Genomic DNA, 21,487 nt, shown 5'->3' on the forward strand with positions numbered 1-21,487 from the left:
TTTGGCATTCCGTACTGAAAATGATATATTTAGTTTAGATTGTGATGCCTCAAATGTGGGTCAAGGAGCAGTACTCTCCCAAATCCAAAATGGAAAAGAAAAATTAATTAGCTACTTTAGTAATTGTTTCTCAAATCGGAAAGAAAATATTGTGTCACAAGGCGAGAACTTCTTGCAGTGGTAAATGCGGTTAAACATTTTCATCAATATCTTTATGGAAAGAAGTTCACAGTGAGGACTGATCATGGCGGTCTGAAATAGCTGATAAATTTTAAAATGGTAGGTCAATTAGCTAGGTGGTTGACTTTTCTGGCTACCTATGATTTTGAGATTATACACAGAGCTGGTAGATTGCATTCTAATGCGAATGCTTTATCAAGACGTCCATGTGTCAAAATGAACTGTACCTAATGTGAAAGAGTTGAAAATTATGCTGAAAGCGAATCAGAGAAAGAACTGGTAGCTTCTCTAAGTTCCCAAATCAAACAGGTTCCGTGTCTATTCCATCCCATGTAAACTCAAAGAACAAAGAGACAAATAAAGAGTTATATAAAAGTGATATTTTCATATCACTCATCACAACATTTGTATTATGCCTAGTCCCTATAGAACCAATATCTGCTATTTGCTTCATTCTGACTATATGTTATGTGGTAATTGGATACACTTTTAATGACAATACTCTAGTGAGAAATCTGTCAAAGATTCCACATGGTGAAACACCACGAGTGTTGAGTGAAAACTGTAAACACTTGAAGGGTATAAATGACAAACTCTGTTATGTTACAAAAGAGGTTAGGAAGAAACTCCCATCTCCTGACAGTAGCATTAGTACATAGAATAATATCACTTATCAGTCAAAACATAATAGAGACAACTTGGATATGTCCAAATTACCCCATTTACAAAATGATGATACAGTTCTGAAAGTGGTGAAGTGGATGGTGACACGTGAAAAGAAATATAAATGGTCTGATATTTCACATTACTGTCCTGAAATAAAATACTACTGGAAACAGGTTGATTCCTTTGTAGTAGAAGATGAGATTTTGTATAGGAAATGGGAAAGTGATAATGGAATGACAGTCACTATGCAAATTATTGTCCCCGAATGCTTAAAAAGATGTATACTTACCCAGTTACATAACAGTGTCAAAGCTTCACACTTAGGAGTTGCAAAGACTCTACAAAAAGTGCGACAGAGATTCTTTTGGTATGGGCTGAATAAAGACGTTGTAAATTGGTGCAAGAAATGTGATGTGTGTGTCAGTAGCAAATCTTCCCTTAGGAACCCAAAAGCACCCATGAAAACCTACAATGTATGTGCTCCAGTGGAAAGGGTGACTATTGACTTTATAGGTCCATTTCCCAGGACCAAGCAGGGATATAAATACATAATGGTAATTGGTGAATATTTCACCAAATGGACAGAGGCATACCCAGTAGAAAAGGTTGATGCTAAAACTACAGCAAAAGAACTGATTGATAATTTTATCACAAGATTTGGAATACCTCTTCTTATTCACACAGATCAAGGAACATATTTTGAGTCAGAACTTTTCAACGAGATCTGTACAATATTAGGAATTGAGAAAACACGAATTTCTATTGCCAGACCCCAAAGTGATGGCATGATAGAGAGAGCTAACAGCACCATTTATAACATGCTTTCAGCATTTGTGTCCTCACATCAAGATAACTGGGATTAAATCTTACCTTTGGTCATGATGGTGTACAGATCAGCAGTACACGAATCAACTGGAATAACTCCCAGCATGATGACATTTGGTAGAGAAATAGTCCTTTCAATTGACATTGTACTAGGAAAACCTGAAATAAATGAGAATGATAATGAACAAAGATACAAAACAGAGTATGCAAATAATCTTGAATATAAAATTAAGAAAGTACACGAGTTTGTAAGAAAAAGAATGAATTTGTCTAGCAAATGTATGAAAAGAAACTATGACACAAAAATAAATTGTAATAAATATAAAGAAGGTGATGCTGTTTGGTATGACGATTTTTTTCATTTGGAAAAATTGGGTTAAGTCAAAAATTACAAAGACCATGGAAAGGTCCATATCAAATCCTGAATAAAGTTAATCATGTATTGTAATGAATAAAATGAGGGCCTAAACAAAAACCGAAAGTGGTCCACCATGACAAATTAAGGCTATAGGAAGGTGCAAACTTACCTCAATGGTTTACCAAACAATTATATATTTTAAAAAATCATCTGAATTGTTTAAAAAGAAAGGATTTGGAGAAAAGTATTTGAAACTGATTATGAATTAATCATTGAAGTATAATGTTTCCTATGAAGTGAATATTGCTTTGAAAATGATGGCATGAAAACAGATATTATAATGAAAACTGATGTATGACAACAGTTGAAAACATGAAAACTGGTTCCTGTCTTGAAGTTCTCTCTGAACTGCCTAGTGTGGACATTCATCAAGAACCTCTTCTTCCTGGGATATGAATTTTCTAAAATTGACATTCATAACTTCTCGGAAGGACAGCAGTGGATTCATGGATTGTGTAACTTCAAGGGGATACAAGTGATTCAAGAACTATGAACTTCTGGAATCAGTGTAACTTTACATAGAACTCTTATTTATTAAGTTATAATATTGGCATTTATTATTACATAATGACAATATTTAAATTTTATATGTGTTATTGAGATTTTTCATGCAGATAAGCATGAAATATTGTATCTATAACATATGTAAAGCATATATTGAATGATTTCAGTATAAACAAAAATAAACTGTGTCCCAAAATATGTATATAAATACATTTCATATTATTGTTGATACAGGTATTTCATTAAACAAATTACATGTGTAGAATATACTATAAGTGATAATATGCAATATATAATTGTGTATTGTTTTATGAACAGATATTTTCCATTTGTTATAATAAATGTAGATGTAATGTAAATGCACATTGAACATAAATATGAATGTCATCCAAATTTATGTTACATTCAAATCAAAGTTCTTTTAACTTATCGCATTTGAAATCAATGTTTGGATATGTCATATAGAAATTGGAGAGAGAGAGAGAGAAATTATTGTCATGCACAAGGCACGAAATATTCAACAGCGTTTTCACACATTGTATTTTGTTTGCTCAATGTTAAGCTGTAAAGCATTGCGTAATGTAATATATAAATTAAACATCATTAGATTTAAAACCCGATTTAACTGATAGTGAACGAAATCTCGTTATTGTTTGCAAAATGAACATTTGGGTAACGTGTATTTGGAGACTAACTTGTCCAAAAACTTGCTTTCTTGTGATCGTTGAATTGGGGACCAATTCTTAGAAGGTGGGGGTCTTGCTATGCCGCTACTTCATGTATCTTCGAATCAGCTGAATTTAGTCACAACACGTTGTTGTAGTCGAACCTGGCCATTTTGAGATGTCCCCTCGTACAGCGCAATGCTCGTTACCCGTTCGCGTATTTTGTACAAAAATACAAGATTTTAAATATAAATTATCTGCACAAGCATTCGAAGATGAGAATAATATATTTGGTTAGGTTTTTCACCACTAATCATATTGTCTAATATTACGTTAAATTAGAAGAATTAAAACACCGAGTTGTGTGTATTACTGTCGTGAGGTCATGTTCCGTCAGCATGGTCGATTTCGATTGGCCGATCAATTGCAATACCCACCAATCCATGCTTTGTTTACCACAATGCTTACAGGTGCCAAACTTGTATATAAAGAGCGTCGCTGTTTCAAGTCGGAGACAGATAGGGGTAGGAAGATAAGGCAGCAGACATATGGGGAAAGGGCTGGTGAAGATTAAGATCTAGAATAAAGATTGATTAAATCATGAAAAATGAGAGGTAATTTTTGAAAAGGAAAATTTAATGTATGAAATTTTGAAGAATAATTTGGAACTTAGACTTTAAACTACAAGGTCTCATAAACAGACGAATTTTTTACACACGAATTTCGGAACTCAAACTTTGATTCTGAAATTCAAAACTTATTTCAAACAACATAATTTGCCCACATTATATTTTTTTAACACTCAGGCTTAGTTTTAGTAAATTATGAATTGTTTTTTAGCTAATCGAGATGTATCCACTATGGTTCTATCTACTGGTATATTTCTATAAGTTAAACTTGAATCTGTAAACTGGTAAAAAGGGTGACGTTCCTTTTCACAGATGAGAAATGATTGAGTAAATGTGTCCTGGATTATTAATCTTTCTTTATTGTTGTTTTTATCTCTATTGCTAAAGTCAGACGAACCCTTGTAGCTTCAAGGTCTGGAAAAGTAAGCTAAAATCCTGAGTAATTTTCCAGGCCCATGAGGTTACAGTATATTTGTTTGTTTCTGTATGTCTATGTTTGTCCCTATCAACACGTGTCTTTATAAATTAATTTCACCCTATAAATAGTTTTAACTCTATAAACACCATGACATCACCCATGTCCAATTTCCTACGAGCCATTCCCATGTTAAATTCCCATTGTCCTTATACATGCCCAACCATGTTAAATTCCCATAGTCCCCATAGTGCCGGGAAACCTTTTTGACTAGGACTTCCGTTGACCCTATACAACCCCATGGTTTTGCCCCATGTTAAATTTCTGATAGAACCTAAACAGCCCCACGATCTTTTTGACTCCGATTTCCATAGACCCTAAACATCCCCCACATACTACTGTTAATGCTCATTTGACCAATAGCCGTGTTAATGCCCATATGACCAATAGCTGTCATAATGCCCATTTTGCCAAAAGCTGTCTTAATGCCCATTTGACCAACAACCGTGTTAATGCCCATTGACAAATAGCTGTCTTAAGGCCGAAATGACAAAAAGCCGCATTAATTCCCATCTGACCAACAGATGTCTTAATGCCCATTTTATACCGCTTTGTTGGCATAATGGTTAGAGCGTCCGCCTCGGAAGCGGGAAGTCGTGGGATCGAACCCCGGCCGAGTCAAACCAAAGACTTACAAAAATGGTACTAACAACTGCCTCGCTAGGCGCTCAGCATTGAGAGGTTAGTATTAGGACTGGTCAGCCAGGTGTCAAGATAATGTGACTGGGTGGGACATAATGCTACATGTCTGCGGCATGATACCCCAGTGCTAGACATGACTATAAACTGCCACACTGCAGACATCGTAGCGATATGACTGAAAACTTGTTAAAACTACGTTAAAAATCCTATTCACACACACACACACACACATGATGCCCATTTTTGTCACATATTGTTTCATATGTCAACCACTTATCCGCTTTAATAAACCGTCTCAGTCATTCGAAGTTGTCGACATGAATTTAAAATTTAGAAAAAGTTGTGATCGTGGGTTGGTAATGTCCCACATAGTAATATTGAGGCTCTAAAGTTCGTGTTGTTTTAGAAAACAATTTAGAATTTAATTAAAAATCCTAAATACTAACTGATCATTCTTCTCTTTATCATTGTAAACTTCGTTAGTTTTTAAATTCACAACCATATTACTTAAATAGTTAATTGATATAGGTTGATAATCGTAGACATAAACTGAGCAAAAATTTGCAGCTGGCACTATTATTAACGAATCCATTGCACAAGAAGTTTATCACAAGTACACAATGTGAATTCCTTCCCTAAAGGACAATATTACTTAAAATAGGAGCATTCAGATATCAACCAATGAAACATGTTTTCACTAACCACAGTCTTTATTCTGAAAAATGAGTCTTAGAGCTTGATTTGATACTGTCTGGAATGAGTAAAGGAATGTTCAATCCAGCTACCGAAACTGTTTCAGTTGCAACAGATGCTAGCATGATTTCCTACCAAGGATGATTTCCTACCAAGCATGATTTCCTACCAAGGATGGTTTCCTACCAAGGATGATTTCCTACCAAGCAGTATTTCCTACCAAGGATGATTTCCTGCCAAGGATGATTTCCTACCAAAGATGATTTCCTGCCAAGGATGATTTCCTACCAAGCATTATTTCCTACCAAGGATGATTTCCTACCAAGGATGATTTCCTACCAATGGTTCCATTTGATAAAAAAGTTTACATGATCAGCAAGATATTTATTTTATGAAGAACAAAATCACAAAAATTACTAACGAAAGTGCAAAAATATTTAGAGCACAAAAATCTGGATTGATTTAGGAAGTACACCTAAATCAAAAATCGATTGGTTTCTCAGCAAAAATGGAACTGCTTCGGCTACTCTTTCGGGTATATAAATACAAGATTGTCGATCTTAATAAATTTGATTTTATCACATTAACTTACAAAGCTTTTAGGAATTTCGGAAAATAACTATGAAGAAAATTCTCCACCCACTGTCGTTTTACAGGAAATCAGTTTGAAGCAAACGAATACATCTGCTCTAAATGAAGATGTTCTTGCAAATGAATGGCTGTGAAGCAGTTTCCTTTAAAAACCTTAATTAATTAATCGAGCAAACTATCAATCATTTAATCTCTCTTGCTGTCCCGTGTTCGATCCATTGTTCAGTCACATGCGTAAACAATACTTGCAACATCTGTGCCCGTTTACCTCTCTGGTTTAATTGGGAAACGCAGTGATTCAATGGATATCATGCCAAATAGTTAACGTGATACAGGTCGGTTTTCTTGGCCACACCCGTACGGGTCAGCTGCTGTGGTGTGTCACTGAGAATGGCACTGCCTATTCCTATTTCTTCCTACATCAGTCATTGTTGAGTGTTGATTGTTATACAGGCCCGGCCCTAGGATGTACGGGGCCCAAGGCAGCAAGCGATGAGCGGGACCCCAAGCAAAAATAATCTGTTTAAATTCGTCATATATAATGAACTTTGTATACAGTTCGGAATAATCTTTCGATTGTTTGATTACGTCAACAGGGTGAGAAATGCCATACAACTCAATGTGGTGGTGTGGTGAAAAATTTGTCACGTGGAGGTAAGTTGTGAAATTTAAATTTGTCACGTATCGATATTGCGAATTAAGTCACAATATAGTCGTTGGGGTGTTTTGATAGCAGCTTACATATAATTTCATCTTGAATCTAATTGAGTTTGAGAGGAAGCACTCATTTAAATTATTTATTTGAATTACAAAGTGACTGTGTGGAGAAAAGTAACATGTAGTGACTATTGTGAATTCAATCAAGGACGTTTAGGACAATGAAGATGTGATACTTCACATCAAAACTCGTAGTACGTTAGCACATTCAGGATCACTCGGAATACTCTATATTTTGGACTTGTGATAGAACTCTTAGGTTAAGTTTGGATTTAATTCACAATACCGGAAATTCCTCTTCTTTTGTTGTAACAGAAAAATAAATTATTTGTTACATTTTACGAAACTTCTTGTCATTGCCTTTTCTTTTACTTACTTTAAGGTCACATAGTAGTAATACTAAAGTGTGTCGCTGGAAATGGCACTCTTCTCACGTTGCCATGGCACTAAACTGATTATTATTTGCTGATGTGCTTCTAAACACGATTCAACTAGCCATGAAACAAACATCTTCCTCAAAAACAACAAAAAACATCTTGTGCCAGCCGACTGGATTATTCAATTGAAATGTGAAATTATCTCTTTCAAAGTAGAATAATAACTACTAAATTCTTTAATTCTTCTTTCAGTCATGCAATCTGGTTTTGCACTTCTGGAGGCAGGCTCAGTCAGAAGCAAGAACGTCACCAACATTCTAATCAAGAACGTTTGCGATTCGTGTAAGTGCATGCTTTTGATTAGATCAAACAATTGGTATTACAATTAATTTGTTTTGCGGTCGGTTGTAAAAGTAGAAACAAAAATTAATGCTATATTTGTGATACATACATATATATATATATATATATATATATATATATATATATATATATATATATATATATATATATATATATATATATATAAGAGAGAGAGGAGAGAGAAAAGAGAGAGAATATCTGAGCTTTTTTGAATAATACTTTTATATACGACAATAATAAATATTTCCACTTCACAAGCAAAATCTCTCCTCTACATAAACAAAATTGTTTCTCTTTATCAATTTTTAAATGCAAAAACCATTTATTTGTGCGTATCTTGCTGTCTGTGATTACCACTGCATGACCGATAAAAGAAGTTGCCTAATACGATAACTGAAGGACTTCGACCATTTGCACATGTATATTATACCTAAGATGCATCAAATAGTGCAATTTGTCAAATTAATGATAATTTTCATGAAAACATGAAGAGATTTTATTGCGGAGATTGATACAGTGTAGATTATTGCTGTGAGAGTACGATGGAAGAATCACAGAGCCATGTATCTCACATATTTCAAACCATCTTTTAACAACATATTTTAATGATTGTGAGTATACGTGTAAGGATTTTGGTTCCTTGTTTTGTGTATTGCTGCATTCAGACGTGGATAGTGTGACCTAGGTAAACAGGCAGTCTTGTACATTAATAGACGTTATACCCAAATTCGGATCATTACTTAATATCAGTTTGCAAACAACATTCATCGATATCCGATTTTTTCATCGTTATCTAATATGATATGATTTGGATGAGTTAAAGCATTACTTAAACAATTTCATAAATATATTTAATTAACGGTGTTTCCGAAAACTGTGTACCGCTGACTGGTGCAGGTTGACTACAATCTTGTTGTTGTGCTTGTTATTGGGGGTTTAATATCATTACTCAGCGCCAGATAGGATATGCATGGCAGACAATATAACTTATGGAGGAAAAACTCTGGAAATCCCCGGTAAGAACAACCAATCGACGGGAAGCTTCTGGCAGGCATTCCCACATACCCCTATTGGTTGAACCCGAGACTCAAACACTTGCGGACAGAAGTGAGATGGCAGTGATCGGTACAGGTGAGTACTTTAGACCACTCGGCTTTCCGGACCCCCTCGGACAGAGGTGAGACAACAGTGATCGGTAAAGGCAAGCGCTTTAGACCATTTGACCTCCCGGGGTTTAGACCACTCGGCCACTAGGGGCTTTAGACCACTCGATGACGCGGAGGCAATTTATGTCTTTGTTAAACATTTTCTTCACACCAAAGATGAACAAACTTTTTGTACCATACCAATAACCATATAGCAAAATAAAGAATCAATCTTTATATTAATTATATACTTGGGTCTGCAGTCTATTCATTTTGTACACTTATTTAATCTTATGTCGCTGGTGTAGCGCTCGGTGAGCATGTCATCCGTTTTTCCGTATCGCATGCCCTTGACTCTTAACACTGTGTTTTCGCTGACGTCCGCTCGTTTATATTTGCATATATGTATGGATAGAAGGGGATTAACGTCACGACAGGACAATACTGGGTATACGGTAATGATTTTGGAAATATAACAATAAAAATTGCACCCAAAAAACAAGGAAGACTAATCTTTCCAATAAACGTAAATACATACTACTTAGAGGAAAAAAATATAAAATGTGAAATGTAACAATGCTGTACAAATTATTTAAAGTAAAAGACAAAGGAAACAAAATTGAAAACCTTTAAAATATAGAGTCAGAAAGTGTTATATATATATATATAAGTAAACCACATTCCCTCTAAAAGTCCAAAACGTTCTTAGATATATCGATCGTGTGTAAATCGCAATTTAGTTTCATTTCCATTCGCAATGTATGTATAAAATATATAAAAAGCGGATATAGTTTTTATATCTTATCTTTCTTCCAATCTGGACCAAAACCCACGTATTTAGTTGCGTGGATAGATATAGAAATTTAAAAAAATTCATTTTTATTTTCAGTCATTTGTGGAGTTTCCTTCTGGCTCTTTGGCTTTGCTCTGGCCTATGGAGATGGAAATCAATTCATTGGCTATACGTACTTCGCGATCACTGACCTTCCTGCCAGTCGTTATGGATTCTTCTTTTTTCAGTTTGCGTTTACTGCCACTGCAGCCACTATTGTGTCTGGAGCCATGGCCGAGCGGTGTGAATTTATGCCTTATTTTATCTTCAGCTTCATCATGACTGGTAAGAAACTAAATCACAAATATGATTATTGCAATAACTAGGTGTCTTCGTGAAATGAAATGCAATTTGTGTTACGGGATACACAAATACTGTTTTTTTATGCCAAAAATTATAAAATAAATAAATATAACCAACTAAAGCATGACATCCAAGCATACCTAATATATTTGTTACCTCCTGCTGCAACAAACCTTGACAAGTGTTTGCGTTTATTGCCTGATAAACATACCCCAGAAGCCAAGTAGATTCAAAAGTGCTCCATGGTACATTAGTCTTAGGAACCAGCTTCGAGAGAACGCTGTAAGATCTAAGAAGCTGCTTAAAAGAATTTCGCAAACAGCAAATTCAGCCTACTATAGTATCCAGCCCACTGAAGGTTCCACTTCCAAAGAGCCCTTCGAGATTACGAACAAGCTAATGTCAAGAAATACATGTACACCACTTCCAACGCTTTACTCTCCGGTCTACATTCTGGACATGTTTGCACATTTTTTCCGTTACAAAATTCGGTCTATCAGAGATAAGCTTGACGAAGCAATTTCAATAGATGCATCATCACCATACAGTTCTGATGTAGAATATACAGGCAAACTTTTAACAGCATTTGAATCTGTCCCAGTGGATTTGTATATAATATTGTGACGCAGAGCGTTCCAAAGTCATGTGAACTCGATCCGATTCCGAAATCAATGTTGCTTGAGTGCTTAGATTAAATATTGCCTTCACTAACCGATGTTATCAATATTTCTCTCTCAACCGCGAAATTCCCATCATTTTTCAAAAGTGCCGTTGTTAAGTCTATGTTGAAAAAAATGACAATTTACCCGAACTACCGACTTCATTCTAACCTCTCATTCATAAATATCGCAGCTCGCTTTGTCCCTCGGGCTTTTAGGATCAATATTCGTTCTGCAGTTGGTGGTTTCCTCGGGAGTTTTGGATTCCACCATCTCGAATATGTTGTCATTATCTCATTCCAAATAACCAAAGAAGTTTAATAACACCAACATACAGCTGTATTCTAGTATGAAATCTTGAACCAGCAATATAGTTACAAGAAAAAGTTTAACAAATACCTTATGCGGGTTGGATATCTGCTAATAGCACCGAGGAGTGAAACTGAACAAAACTGACCTGCTATGTACGTTACAATATGTACCAATTCCAATGAAACGAAAGTAACATGGTTGACTCCAATTCCTTTTGTCGTTGCAAACGTTCACTATCATGCACGGTCTGGAAACAGTTTATGATGAATGTTTCTTGAAACCCTGATGTAAATTAACCCGTCATTTATCTCTGTGTTGACTCCAACTGTATGCATGTATAGCCCAGGAGAATTTAGCTTTTAGTGCTGACCATTGGCTTTACAATATCACGGATAAACTTTAGCGTTGATAGACCAGCATACTTTCAGTCAATATTTAGATTAAGGAATAGTTAACAATGCATCTCTAGTTTGTGCTGATATTTAACATAATAACCGTAATATTTATCCTAAATAGTCTAATATTTCTTTTAAATTGCACATGAATAGACATTTGATATGCTTTATCGTGTATTAGCGTTCAATTTCACCTCAGCAAAATAATGGCTACATGGTGCAAAATAAAAGGAAAAGTTCTAAAAATGTAAAGGAAAATGACTTGTACAATCCTTAGCATAGACTTGAGATACAGATGCTGCTTCCTATAACATGTTATATAATTAACATATTCCTTTAGAAACATGAAGTAAAATTAGCTTTAATATATAATTACTAGTAATATCGGGGCCACTGGGTTAACGGAAAAACAATAACAACTATTTGCTTTGTAAACTTTATGACAGATACTTCTGAGAAAATCTCGTTTTAATCACTGACTGTTGAAACTGACACGCAGTAAGAGTTGAGAAACTACAACTTTTCCGTATCTTCCACTGTCTTGATGTACATTTAACGTATCTTCATGTACGTATAATGTCGATCTCACTGAAATTCCCGTATCTTCATTTACATATGTCAATCTCACTGACATTTCCGTATCTTCATGTACGTAAATCGTCGATCTCATTGACACATCCGTATCTTCATTTACGTATAATGTCGATCTGACTGACATTTATGTATCTTCAAGGACCTATAATGTCGATCTGACTGACATCTTTGTATCTTGTGGTTTGTTTAATGTCGATCTCGTTGACATTTGAATATTTTGATGTGCTGGTAGTGTCGATCTCAAGTACGTTTCCTTACCTTCATGTTCGTATGATGTCGATCTCGTGATATTTCACTATCTTGATGTGCGTACAATATGCTGAAAAGACATATGTTTCCTTCTTGTACAAACACACACACAGACACACACATACACATACACACACACATATAAACATTTGATTTGCATTGCTTTTGCTCCACTCTGTGTCAATGCCATCAACAGCTGCATTACTACATCGATAAAAAGAAGTTCCGAAATTTTACAAGAAAACAACACCGACTATTTCGTAAATTTAGATTGTAAATATAATGCTTCAGATAATTTACTTTGTCAAAATAATTAATTTTTTCATAAGAAAATGAAGAGATTTATATTTCCATTACAATATTCTTTGCGCGGATTGATACAGGCAACATTGCTAGGGGAGGGGTTGACTGAAAAAATGGTAAAATGTCCAACAGACATCAGAGCGTAAAATCATTAAGCAACATATTCTAATTAAAGAAGTAAGAAATTTGCTTTGTTTTGTTTTGTTCTTTAATTTATTCATTCTGACCTGAATGTGTGTGTGTTGGCAGACTTGCTATTTGGTAATAGATGTTGCACCCGAATTTTGATTATCAAATACTAATCATACCTGATTTTGTTTAACCAACAATTTTCAGACATTGTTATATATTTTTTGTTTTCATGAAACAATGATTATTATTTTTTCAATCCTGTAAAAATCCGTTGCTTTGCTCGTTCTAAATGTTATTTAATAAAGTTATGATTTGCTTTTTTTTACTGTTTCTTTAATTATTTTCAAGGGTATCTGTTTTCATGGTTTTGCGAGAAATGACTTTCGTGTATGTACTATGATTACTATTTTTTGCACAGAATAATTCGTTTATATGTATCTAGTTGTTTGTAGCAAGCAACCACAAAATCCACGAAAATTGATATACTGTGGAAAAAAATACAGAATCCAGTGTTCATATGTGTGCAACTGCAGTTGCTAATTAGAATTTTTACATATTTTATCTTCGACCTTATTTCAAAAAACTGAGTCGTGCCGTATTGTATCGTCTGTTCACATAACGTTTCGTTTGTTTGGTAGGTACTCTTCGGCAATATATACTATTTTATTGCAAAGCAGCATAGTCGTCAATGTTATTACTAAACGTATTCCAGTCTAAACTGAATGAAGCATTTTGTATCCGTCTTCTCTTCAGGTTTTATCTACCCACTGGTGACTCACTGGACTTGGTCACCAAATGGATTCCTTGTCCAGGGATTAGATTATGGAGGCGATATTGGGCGTGTTGGATACCGGGTTAGTCATATGACTTGCTCCAGGAGCAGAAGGGGAGGGGGAATTCTCTTTAAGACAAGAAGTATCAGTAAAAATGGTCGTAACAGTCGTAATGATTCCGCTGATCATGAGTTGTTAATTTCTTAATGTGTTTGTATTTGTTTATTTTGTATTTTGTATTTTATTTTTATCGTAATTTAAAAGATTCAATATTAATAACGTTAAAGTTGAAATATTGTTCTAATTATACGAAAATAAACAAATTATATTTCAGTATAAAACTCTGCCGTTCTCCAATATCTCATAAAGCTATGCCTGAAACGTGTCTTAAACTGCAGAACATGGGTTGCATTCCTTTAATATTATAAGCACATTATAATTGCCAAGAGTTTTAATCAGACATGAGCACGGATGTAATCAGTCTTATAGTTACTTCATACACTTACCAGGATTTTTCCGGAAGTGGAGTGGTGCATACGGTAGGAGGCACGGCTGCCTTTTTTGGGGCGGCAATACTTGGACCGCGAATTGGCAGATTTGACCCAGAGACTGGAGCCGCAGTCTTTATCAGAGGGCACTCTATTCCGGTAAGTTCTCAGTTTATTATAGTCTGGTAAGTTCGCAATTTGCTCTAATCCGGTAAGTTCACTCAATTTGCACATTTATGACTCGTGGTTCGATAAGCGGTAAATTCACAATACTTATTAACAATGTTTTGCAAAAAGGGCCCGAATGGACTAAGCATATTGTTATTCACAGGCATGGATGCATCATTGTTTTCAGCTATACATTCTGAATCAGTTTTATTTACCATTATATACCACACTTACTTGCTACTTATGTACATGCCAAGAAAGATATACTCATTTCTTGCAACGAACGTACCATTTGTTTTGCAGCTTTCAACTCTTGGTGGTTTTATTTTGTTTTTCGGCTTCCTGACATTTAACGGTGCTTCCCAGATGTCCCTTAGTCAAGCGGGTGACGGCGAAGCCATTAGTCTTGCCATCGTCAACACCATGATCACTGCAACCTTCGCCTCCTTTACTGCGACTTTCGTCTACCGTATTCCAAGGTTTGGATCTGGTGCCTGGTGTATTACTGTCGCCAGTAACGGCGCAATTACCGGAATGGTAAGATTCAAAACTTGTCTGCCACCCAGATTCTCTTTATGTTTATTTGTTCGTGCATATTGTTATGGTCAGTACATACAATAATAACACATTTTGTCTTTCAATTTAATTCTTCTTCTTCATCTCCCATTCTATTCAAATACATTCTTTTCATGCATCTATCCATCCATCTATACAAATATCATTTCAATTCTCTCTCTCTCTCTCTCTCTCTCTCTCTCTCTCTCTCTCTCTCTCTCTCTCTCTGTTTTATGCTCCGTCAATCTCCCTTCGAGTATACCGTATCTGTCTCAATATATATGTATGTATGTATGTATGTATGTATGTATGTATGTATGTATGTATGTATGTATGTATTGTTACGAGTCTGTGCTCTAAAAATAAGTAACAGAAAAGTGTGCAAACAACAAGCTTTGTAAAGTTTAACAAATAATGTGCTTCCCTAGAATACGAAGTGAAAAAAGAGAAAAAGAACTTACGGTATTAAGAATTAAGTCCAAAAATTATCCAAGAATTAAAACACAAGTCCTAGTGATAAAATGTCCTGAATGAAATTGAGTTCTGATCCCGATGAAATCCGAAATTGAAGGCGACGACGTGCAGACTTGTCAACAGTCTCTTGTTGAATCACGGAAAATATTATTCCAATTTTGAATTCAGTATAATTTTCAATGAATGTCTTTATCCAAGAATTTTGTTAGGGCACTTCTCCATTTCCAGAGAAAAGAATCACTTGAATTCAGTAATTAGAACAAATTAAAATTCAGCCCAAACTGGTCACAACATATTACAACTTAACGTGTCAACCAATTTAAGCCCAACTGACAAACCTTTATCAAAACACCAGTTATACGACTTATTAAAATGCAAACAGATTCCCGGATTAGAGTCATTCTTCTGGAAAAAATATAAGTTTGTTAACAATTGGCACATGATAAAATATCACTTAGTTCAGGTATAACCTTGACTCAACTTAATGTTTCTTACTCTGAGAAAGATAAAAAATAAATAAAAATGAGGTTGTTTACCAAAACTCTCATTGATTTTGGAACACGGTCAGCAAGTAGACACAATGTTTCATTTTCCATAGTGGATAATGAAGCTATTATTAGTTGTTTATATCAATGAAATAAAACAAATTAATAAAGTAAATGAGGTCAAACAGAAGTGAACTGAAATCTGGATAAGGTCAAGCCAAGTTAACAATGTTACATTACAATAGCATGCATGTAATGGAACAATTCTTTTTAAACTAACGGACAAACAATTACATTAAATATACATAACAGTATTTATGTATGTTTATGTTTTGTATGTGTGTGTATGTATGTATGTATGTATGTATGTATGTGTGTGTGTGTGTGACTGGTTGAAAGGTTGATATGCATGTGCGTTTTGGAAGGCATGAACCAAAGAAAATTTTAACAAAAAGCCATATATTATTCGCTCAAGGCTGTAAAAGGAAAGTAAATTTAACACTGATTGTTTTCTTTATAGGTTGCATCTTGTGCCGGGTGTAATGTTCTTTATCCATGGGGTTCATGCATACTGGGTATCACAGCAGGCATTTTATATCACTTCTGGTGCTGGCTCGTTCGTACAGTCCGTGTAGATGACCCAGTTGATGCAGTGGCCAGTAAGAATATATATATATATATATATATATATATATATATATATATATATATATATATATATATATATATATTCCAACATACACGAAGGCAGACTTAAAAGTCGTCATGAGGAATATTAGCTTTATTAAGTTAAGTTTCAGTTTTAAAAAAATGTCTTCTCCCTTTATAAAATATTTTCTATTACGTTGAATTCATTTTGTACAGACGCGGTATGATCAAATTTTGACCTGAGTTTTTCGTGTAATTGTTCAATTTAGTATGGATAACATAGGGTCGAGATCACATATTCTTTGAATGGTTGCATTTATTTTTAATGAAACTTTTGTAGTGCATTTCTTTTTAGAATTGATAATTATCGTCATCATATTCGGGTCTCAGTAAGCTGTTTTTAGCCAAAACCTTTGTCTTGTGATTTCAGACCGATGATGCATTCTTTGGACGTACTTGATTGGTTCACTCGTTTTGTGGACTAATGATCATATTCATAATATTACGTGACGGTGACTTTCCCATCATACCCCCCAAATGTAGGTTTTTGGGATTATGGCAAGGGAAGCAATTGATATCATATTTGTTTTCTTCTTGGAATTCTTTGTTAACACATATGTAAAATCACAATTACGTCTTACCTAAATGCTCGAGATAATTTATTACAGACTTTAACTGCACAATTTATTCGCCTGGAAGATAATGTCCATGCTAAGTATTAGCTTTTTACAAATTCAGTGAATTTAGGTGGGGGAACATTGGGCGTGATTGCTGTCGGTCTATTGGACAGGAATAAAGGCCTCCTACTTCAATGGAATCGGAAGTCAGGACTGGTGAGTTTGTTTATTTATTTATTTATTTATTTATCGTAATTTTTGCATAAAAGGGTAATATATTATTTCTGACTATTCTTTTCCTCAAAGATATATTGGCATCAGAGCTACGTCTCCTTTTAAAACAAATGCATTGTTAACATCTGACTGAATCTGAACTGTACGTGAACAATGTGCTTGTAAAGATGGTTTTATGAAATAGTAAAGCGAGCAATAAGATTTGCTTAAAGTAGGAGTAGCTATTTAATCATGACCGTACAAAGTTTAAAAGTCTTTTTTGCTGTGCAAGCACAACAAACAAGTAAAATGAAATGGAAAATTTATTTGTATATTGAAGCAATTAAAAGTATATTTATTCGGATATGAAAGCGTAATGAAATGCAATGGTGTGGATAGAATCGCCAAAAGAGTTTCCCATATTATGATTCTGTATTAGTTGGATGTTCGTCTTCTCGACAATGTGAATAGTTAAAACACTGATAGATTCACTGATTTTCTATATGCCTTTCGATTTCAGTTCCTTGGTTGGCAGTTGGCTGGTATGGTCGTCATTATATGCTGGACTGGCTTTTGGAGTGCTATTTCGATAGGAATCATGCGATGGATGAAGATCCTAAGGGTACCAGAGGATATTGAACTCAAAGGTGAGGCCCTCAAAAGGGGTTTCAATGTTGTCAAATTAAAAAGGAACGGAGCAACATCTATTTTTGATAGCTTTAGTGAACAAGAACTTCAAATCAGCAAACTAAATTCAGAGATTTCACAGGCAATACTGAAAATATAACACGATTTTTTTTACAAATAAAAGTAAAACAAAAAGAAACACACAAGAATCAAATGAAATGAGTTTAAGATCTTGCTTTTTTGTCTTCATACCCAAGGATGGTATGTCCGCTGAAAATGGCGAAACAGTTAGGAAGAAAACAAAGTCCAAAACTAAATACCGATGCACGTTACGTTTTGCCTGCCTTTCTAATACGTGATTGTAATCTGGTCACATATCAAACATTAAAATAAGATACAGTTTATGAAGTGTAATGTCGATAACCTCATATATATCTAGCCTTTTGTCGAAATGGGTTATAGTAAAAAGTAGATAAGTTTTGAAACTTTCGATTATCATTTTTTTAACACAAACATTTGTCACTGTTTTATGACTATGTAAAACTCAGCGTCACCTTCATCGCTGAGACTTTTGCCTCACTGTCTTTAGGTAACTTCAAAACTAATTTCTCTGCCGTGAAAGAGATACACCCATTGTAAAGATAGATTAAATCATGTTTTTGTTCCTTGCAGAATTACCGTCGTCTCAATCTTTCATCTTCAAAGCTAAACTAGGACAAAGTGACCACGTTTATACACTGCCATTACTATATAATAATAATAATGAGGACTTTGTATAGCGCCTAATCTTTAGAAGCGTTAAGCGCTTTACAACATTAGACAACATCTATAAGATAAAAAAAACATCTATAATGAAAACAATATACCGTTTGAATATATATATATATATATATATATATATATATATATATATATATATATATATATATATATATATATGTGTGTGTGTGTGTGTGTGTGTGTGTGTGTGTGTGTGTGTCTTACTGATTATTCCTAACAGACCGCACATAATCATATCTCTAGGAACATTATTGCTCTGCGCATACACAGTTTGCCTTGGACCGAACTTATAAGCGCGTATGTAACATGCACATTATATTTTAGGCTTGTTTATTGGATGTTGTTGTGTCTATATTCAAGCACTGTACTATGTGCATGCATCAAGAAATGTACTACCAAACAATACAGAAGAGGACAACGTCATTCAGCTTTTCCTTTTGGCTATAGTGTTTTAGTCAAAATTATTATCATTATCATTATTATTATTATTATTATTATTTATAATAATAATATTATTATTATCTATCTTAAATAAATTCAGCCTTAATATTATATAACAAAATGGTAGCCTCCTTGCTGAAGATAAGACCAAATTTCCATGGCGGAATGTTTTACATAGTTTTGCGAAAATAATAGAATACCTTTTCATCATAAAATAACTCTCTTGCACACTAGTCATCTACATGTCGAAGTTGTAATTTTTATTTCTTGATTCCCAGTCAGACATTTTCTTCGTGAGCAAACATGGCTGGAACAGAAAATTAATCTAGAAATCATGACATTAGGTGGAAAACAAAGAGTGATGAGTGATTCCCATTGCCAGCCTAACTAGGTGAGGACTCTTTAGCGCTTAACGCCAGTCTTTTTCTTGACTACAACGTTTGGCTTTAAAAATTAAGGTCCATGACGTTTTTAAAGTTTACGGGATTCCCGAAAGGTTCCGCTTAACACGTACTCAAAAATATTATATTAAACATTATATGTTCTCTTGTCCTTTTGTAGGCTTGGACATCCCGAGACACAAAGAGCCTGGCTACCCAGTTGAGTCCTACGGACACGGTCATGTCGAGAAGATAATACAGATACTTGAGAGTACGCCAATGGAGGTCTTCCAGGGTAAGTCAAAAACATTTTCCTTGTCTCATAAAGACATGCCATGATACACCTGGATGCTTCAACAGGTCAGCTCTACCTTGTCAGCTAAATAAATGTAACTTCATACTGTATCCCTTGTGTCAACAACATCCGACTTTATATTTTATCATTGTGTCAACAACATCCAACTTTCTTTGGACTTAGTACGAGTTAACTAGACTTAAATAGTTAAAAGTTATGTTATTTGTTTTGGATACATTAATATATTCAATAAAGATGCTTCTTTTCAAATTGAACGAATACTAGACTGTTAGTGTTTGCTTCAAAATATTTTTCTCGTCCCATTCCTCAATTGTTTATGCACAGTTTTACTTAAATTATATATATATATATATATATATATATATATATATAGAGAGAGAGAGAGAGAGAGAGAGAGAGAGACAGAGACAGACAGAGAGGGAGATTGTCCATATTTTTGTACACGCGGTTTTCGCTTAGATTCCACCATCCGTACATTATTACGCGGCTCGAAACACTTTTTAATCTAGCTTTTGTTCATGTATATAGCATTGTAATCAATCTCTTCGCATAATGCCTCATTCATTCCATTACGATATATTGTAATCAATATCTGTGCATAAATCCTCATTCATTACATTACAATATACTGTACTCGATTGCTTTGCGTATTGCCTGATTCATTACATAGCAATATACTGTAATCAATTCCTTAGCGTATTGCCTCGTTCATTAAATTACAATATATTGTAATCAATTGATGTGCGTATTGCCTCGTTCATTACATTTAAATATACACACTGTAATGAATTGTTGTGCATACGGCTTCATTCTTTACATTACAATCAACGGATGACTCTTTCTTTACTATCATGAATTTATTACTGCGATAAAAAATACAGAAATCCAGCATACCTTAACGGGAAGCTGTCAGTCTGCAACTATTTTTTCTATTAAATAAATATTTGTCACAAAGCGAAAAGGAGGTAAGTCTAACGAAGGGACAATTATTTACGAGAAGGAAAATAATCGGGAAAAATGCAAGTGTACAATATTACGTGTCTGTTCTCATGCTGTCTGAAGAGAATAGAGTATAAAATGTATTATTCATATTCGTATGAAATGGGATTCTACATAATGGAGTGGGATCAGTGATAACTGCCGCCAGCAAGATTGGCATCACCATGAAAGACAATGAAAGGAGTGTTGTACTAACGTATATACAGCTGACAGGCTGAAATAAGTATACAACTATGAACGTGTTTCATGCTCGATTCAATGAAAAAATCATAGTTGATAACAACACGAAACTACTTCCTACTGGGGCACAAATTCGTATATTACTCAACGCAGGAAAAACAAAATAAATAGCGTCACATACAATGTAATTTTTGAATGTATTTACCGATAGTTGTATTAAGCCTTGAAATAAGTGTACACCAGTATATCAGGAAGTCAGATACAGTAAGTTCAGGACATAACGAGACATAATTCGTGCAACACAAAATCACAAAAAGGACTTAAGTGCAGCAAGAAATGGACTTAAGTGCAGGACAAAATGGACTTAAAGAAACGAAATTAGAGTAGCACAAAATATACTTCAATTAGACACTTAATGAAACGAAAGCACGGATAAAACTGCCCGTTTAGTAGCATTGCAGACAGTGGATAGATACAGCTTTTACATGACAATAAAACAATACAAAAAGCATGCCTACACGTGAACAAACTGTGAGAAGTTTCGTGGCACATTTTTACATGTATTGATAAAGATATGACAAAGGTGATACATAATATAGTGGTATGATTCCTAAAATGACACATAATGTTTTTGCAAAATATTTAGATTAATATCATAACATTCACTTATTATG

General features: G+C 34.5%; 1 protein-coding gene across 1 annotated transcript in view; it reads left to right on the forward strand.

The window, feature by feature from the left end:
* Positions 1-21,487, forward strand: part of LOC149785010 (putative ammonium transporter 1) — a 37,957-nt gene that overhangs the window by 9,176 nt on the left and 7,294 nt on the right. The window contains exons 2-10 of the mRNA XM_089978703.1: positions 7,635-7,724; positions 9,780-10,007; positions 13,423-13,523; positions 13,952-14,089; positions 14,402-14,635; positions 16,133-16,271; positions 16,999-17,093; positions 17,611-17,737; positions 19,500-19,613. Coding sequence (XP_089834829.1) covers positions 7,635-7,724; positions 9,780-10,007; positions 13,423-13,523; positions 13,952-14,089; positions 14,402-14,635; positions 16,133-16,271; positions 16,999-17,093; positions 17,611-17,737; positions 19,500-19,613 — 1,266 coding nt within the window. The remainder of the gene's footprint in view (positions 1-7,634; positions 7,725-9,779; positions 10,008-13,422; positions 13,524-13,951; positions 14,090-14,401; positions 14,636-16,132; positions 16,272-16,998; positions 17,094-17,610; positions 17,738-19,499; positions 19,614-21,487) is intronic.

This window comes from Sinohyriopsis cumingii, chromosome 13 (genome assembly GCF_028554795.1).
Source record: "Sinohyriopsis cumingii isolate HCF-2022 chromosome 13, ASM2855479v2, whole genome shotgun sequence".
NCBI lineage: Eukaryota > Metazoa > Mollusca > Bivalvia > Unionida > Unionidae > Sinohyriopsis > Sinohyriopsis cumingii.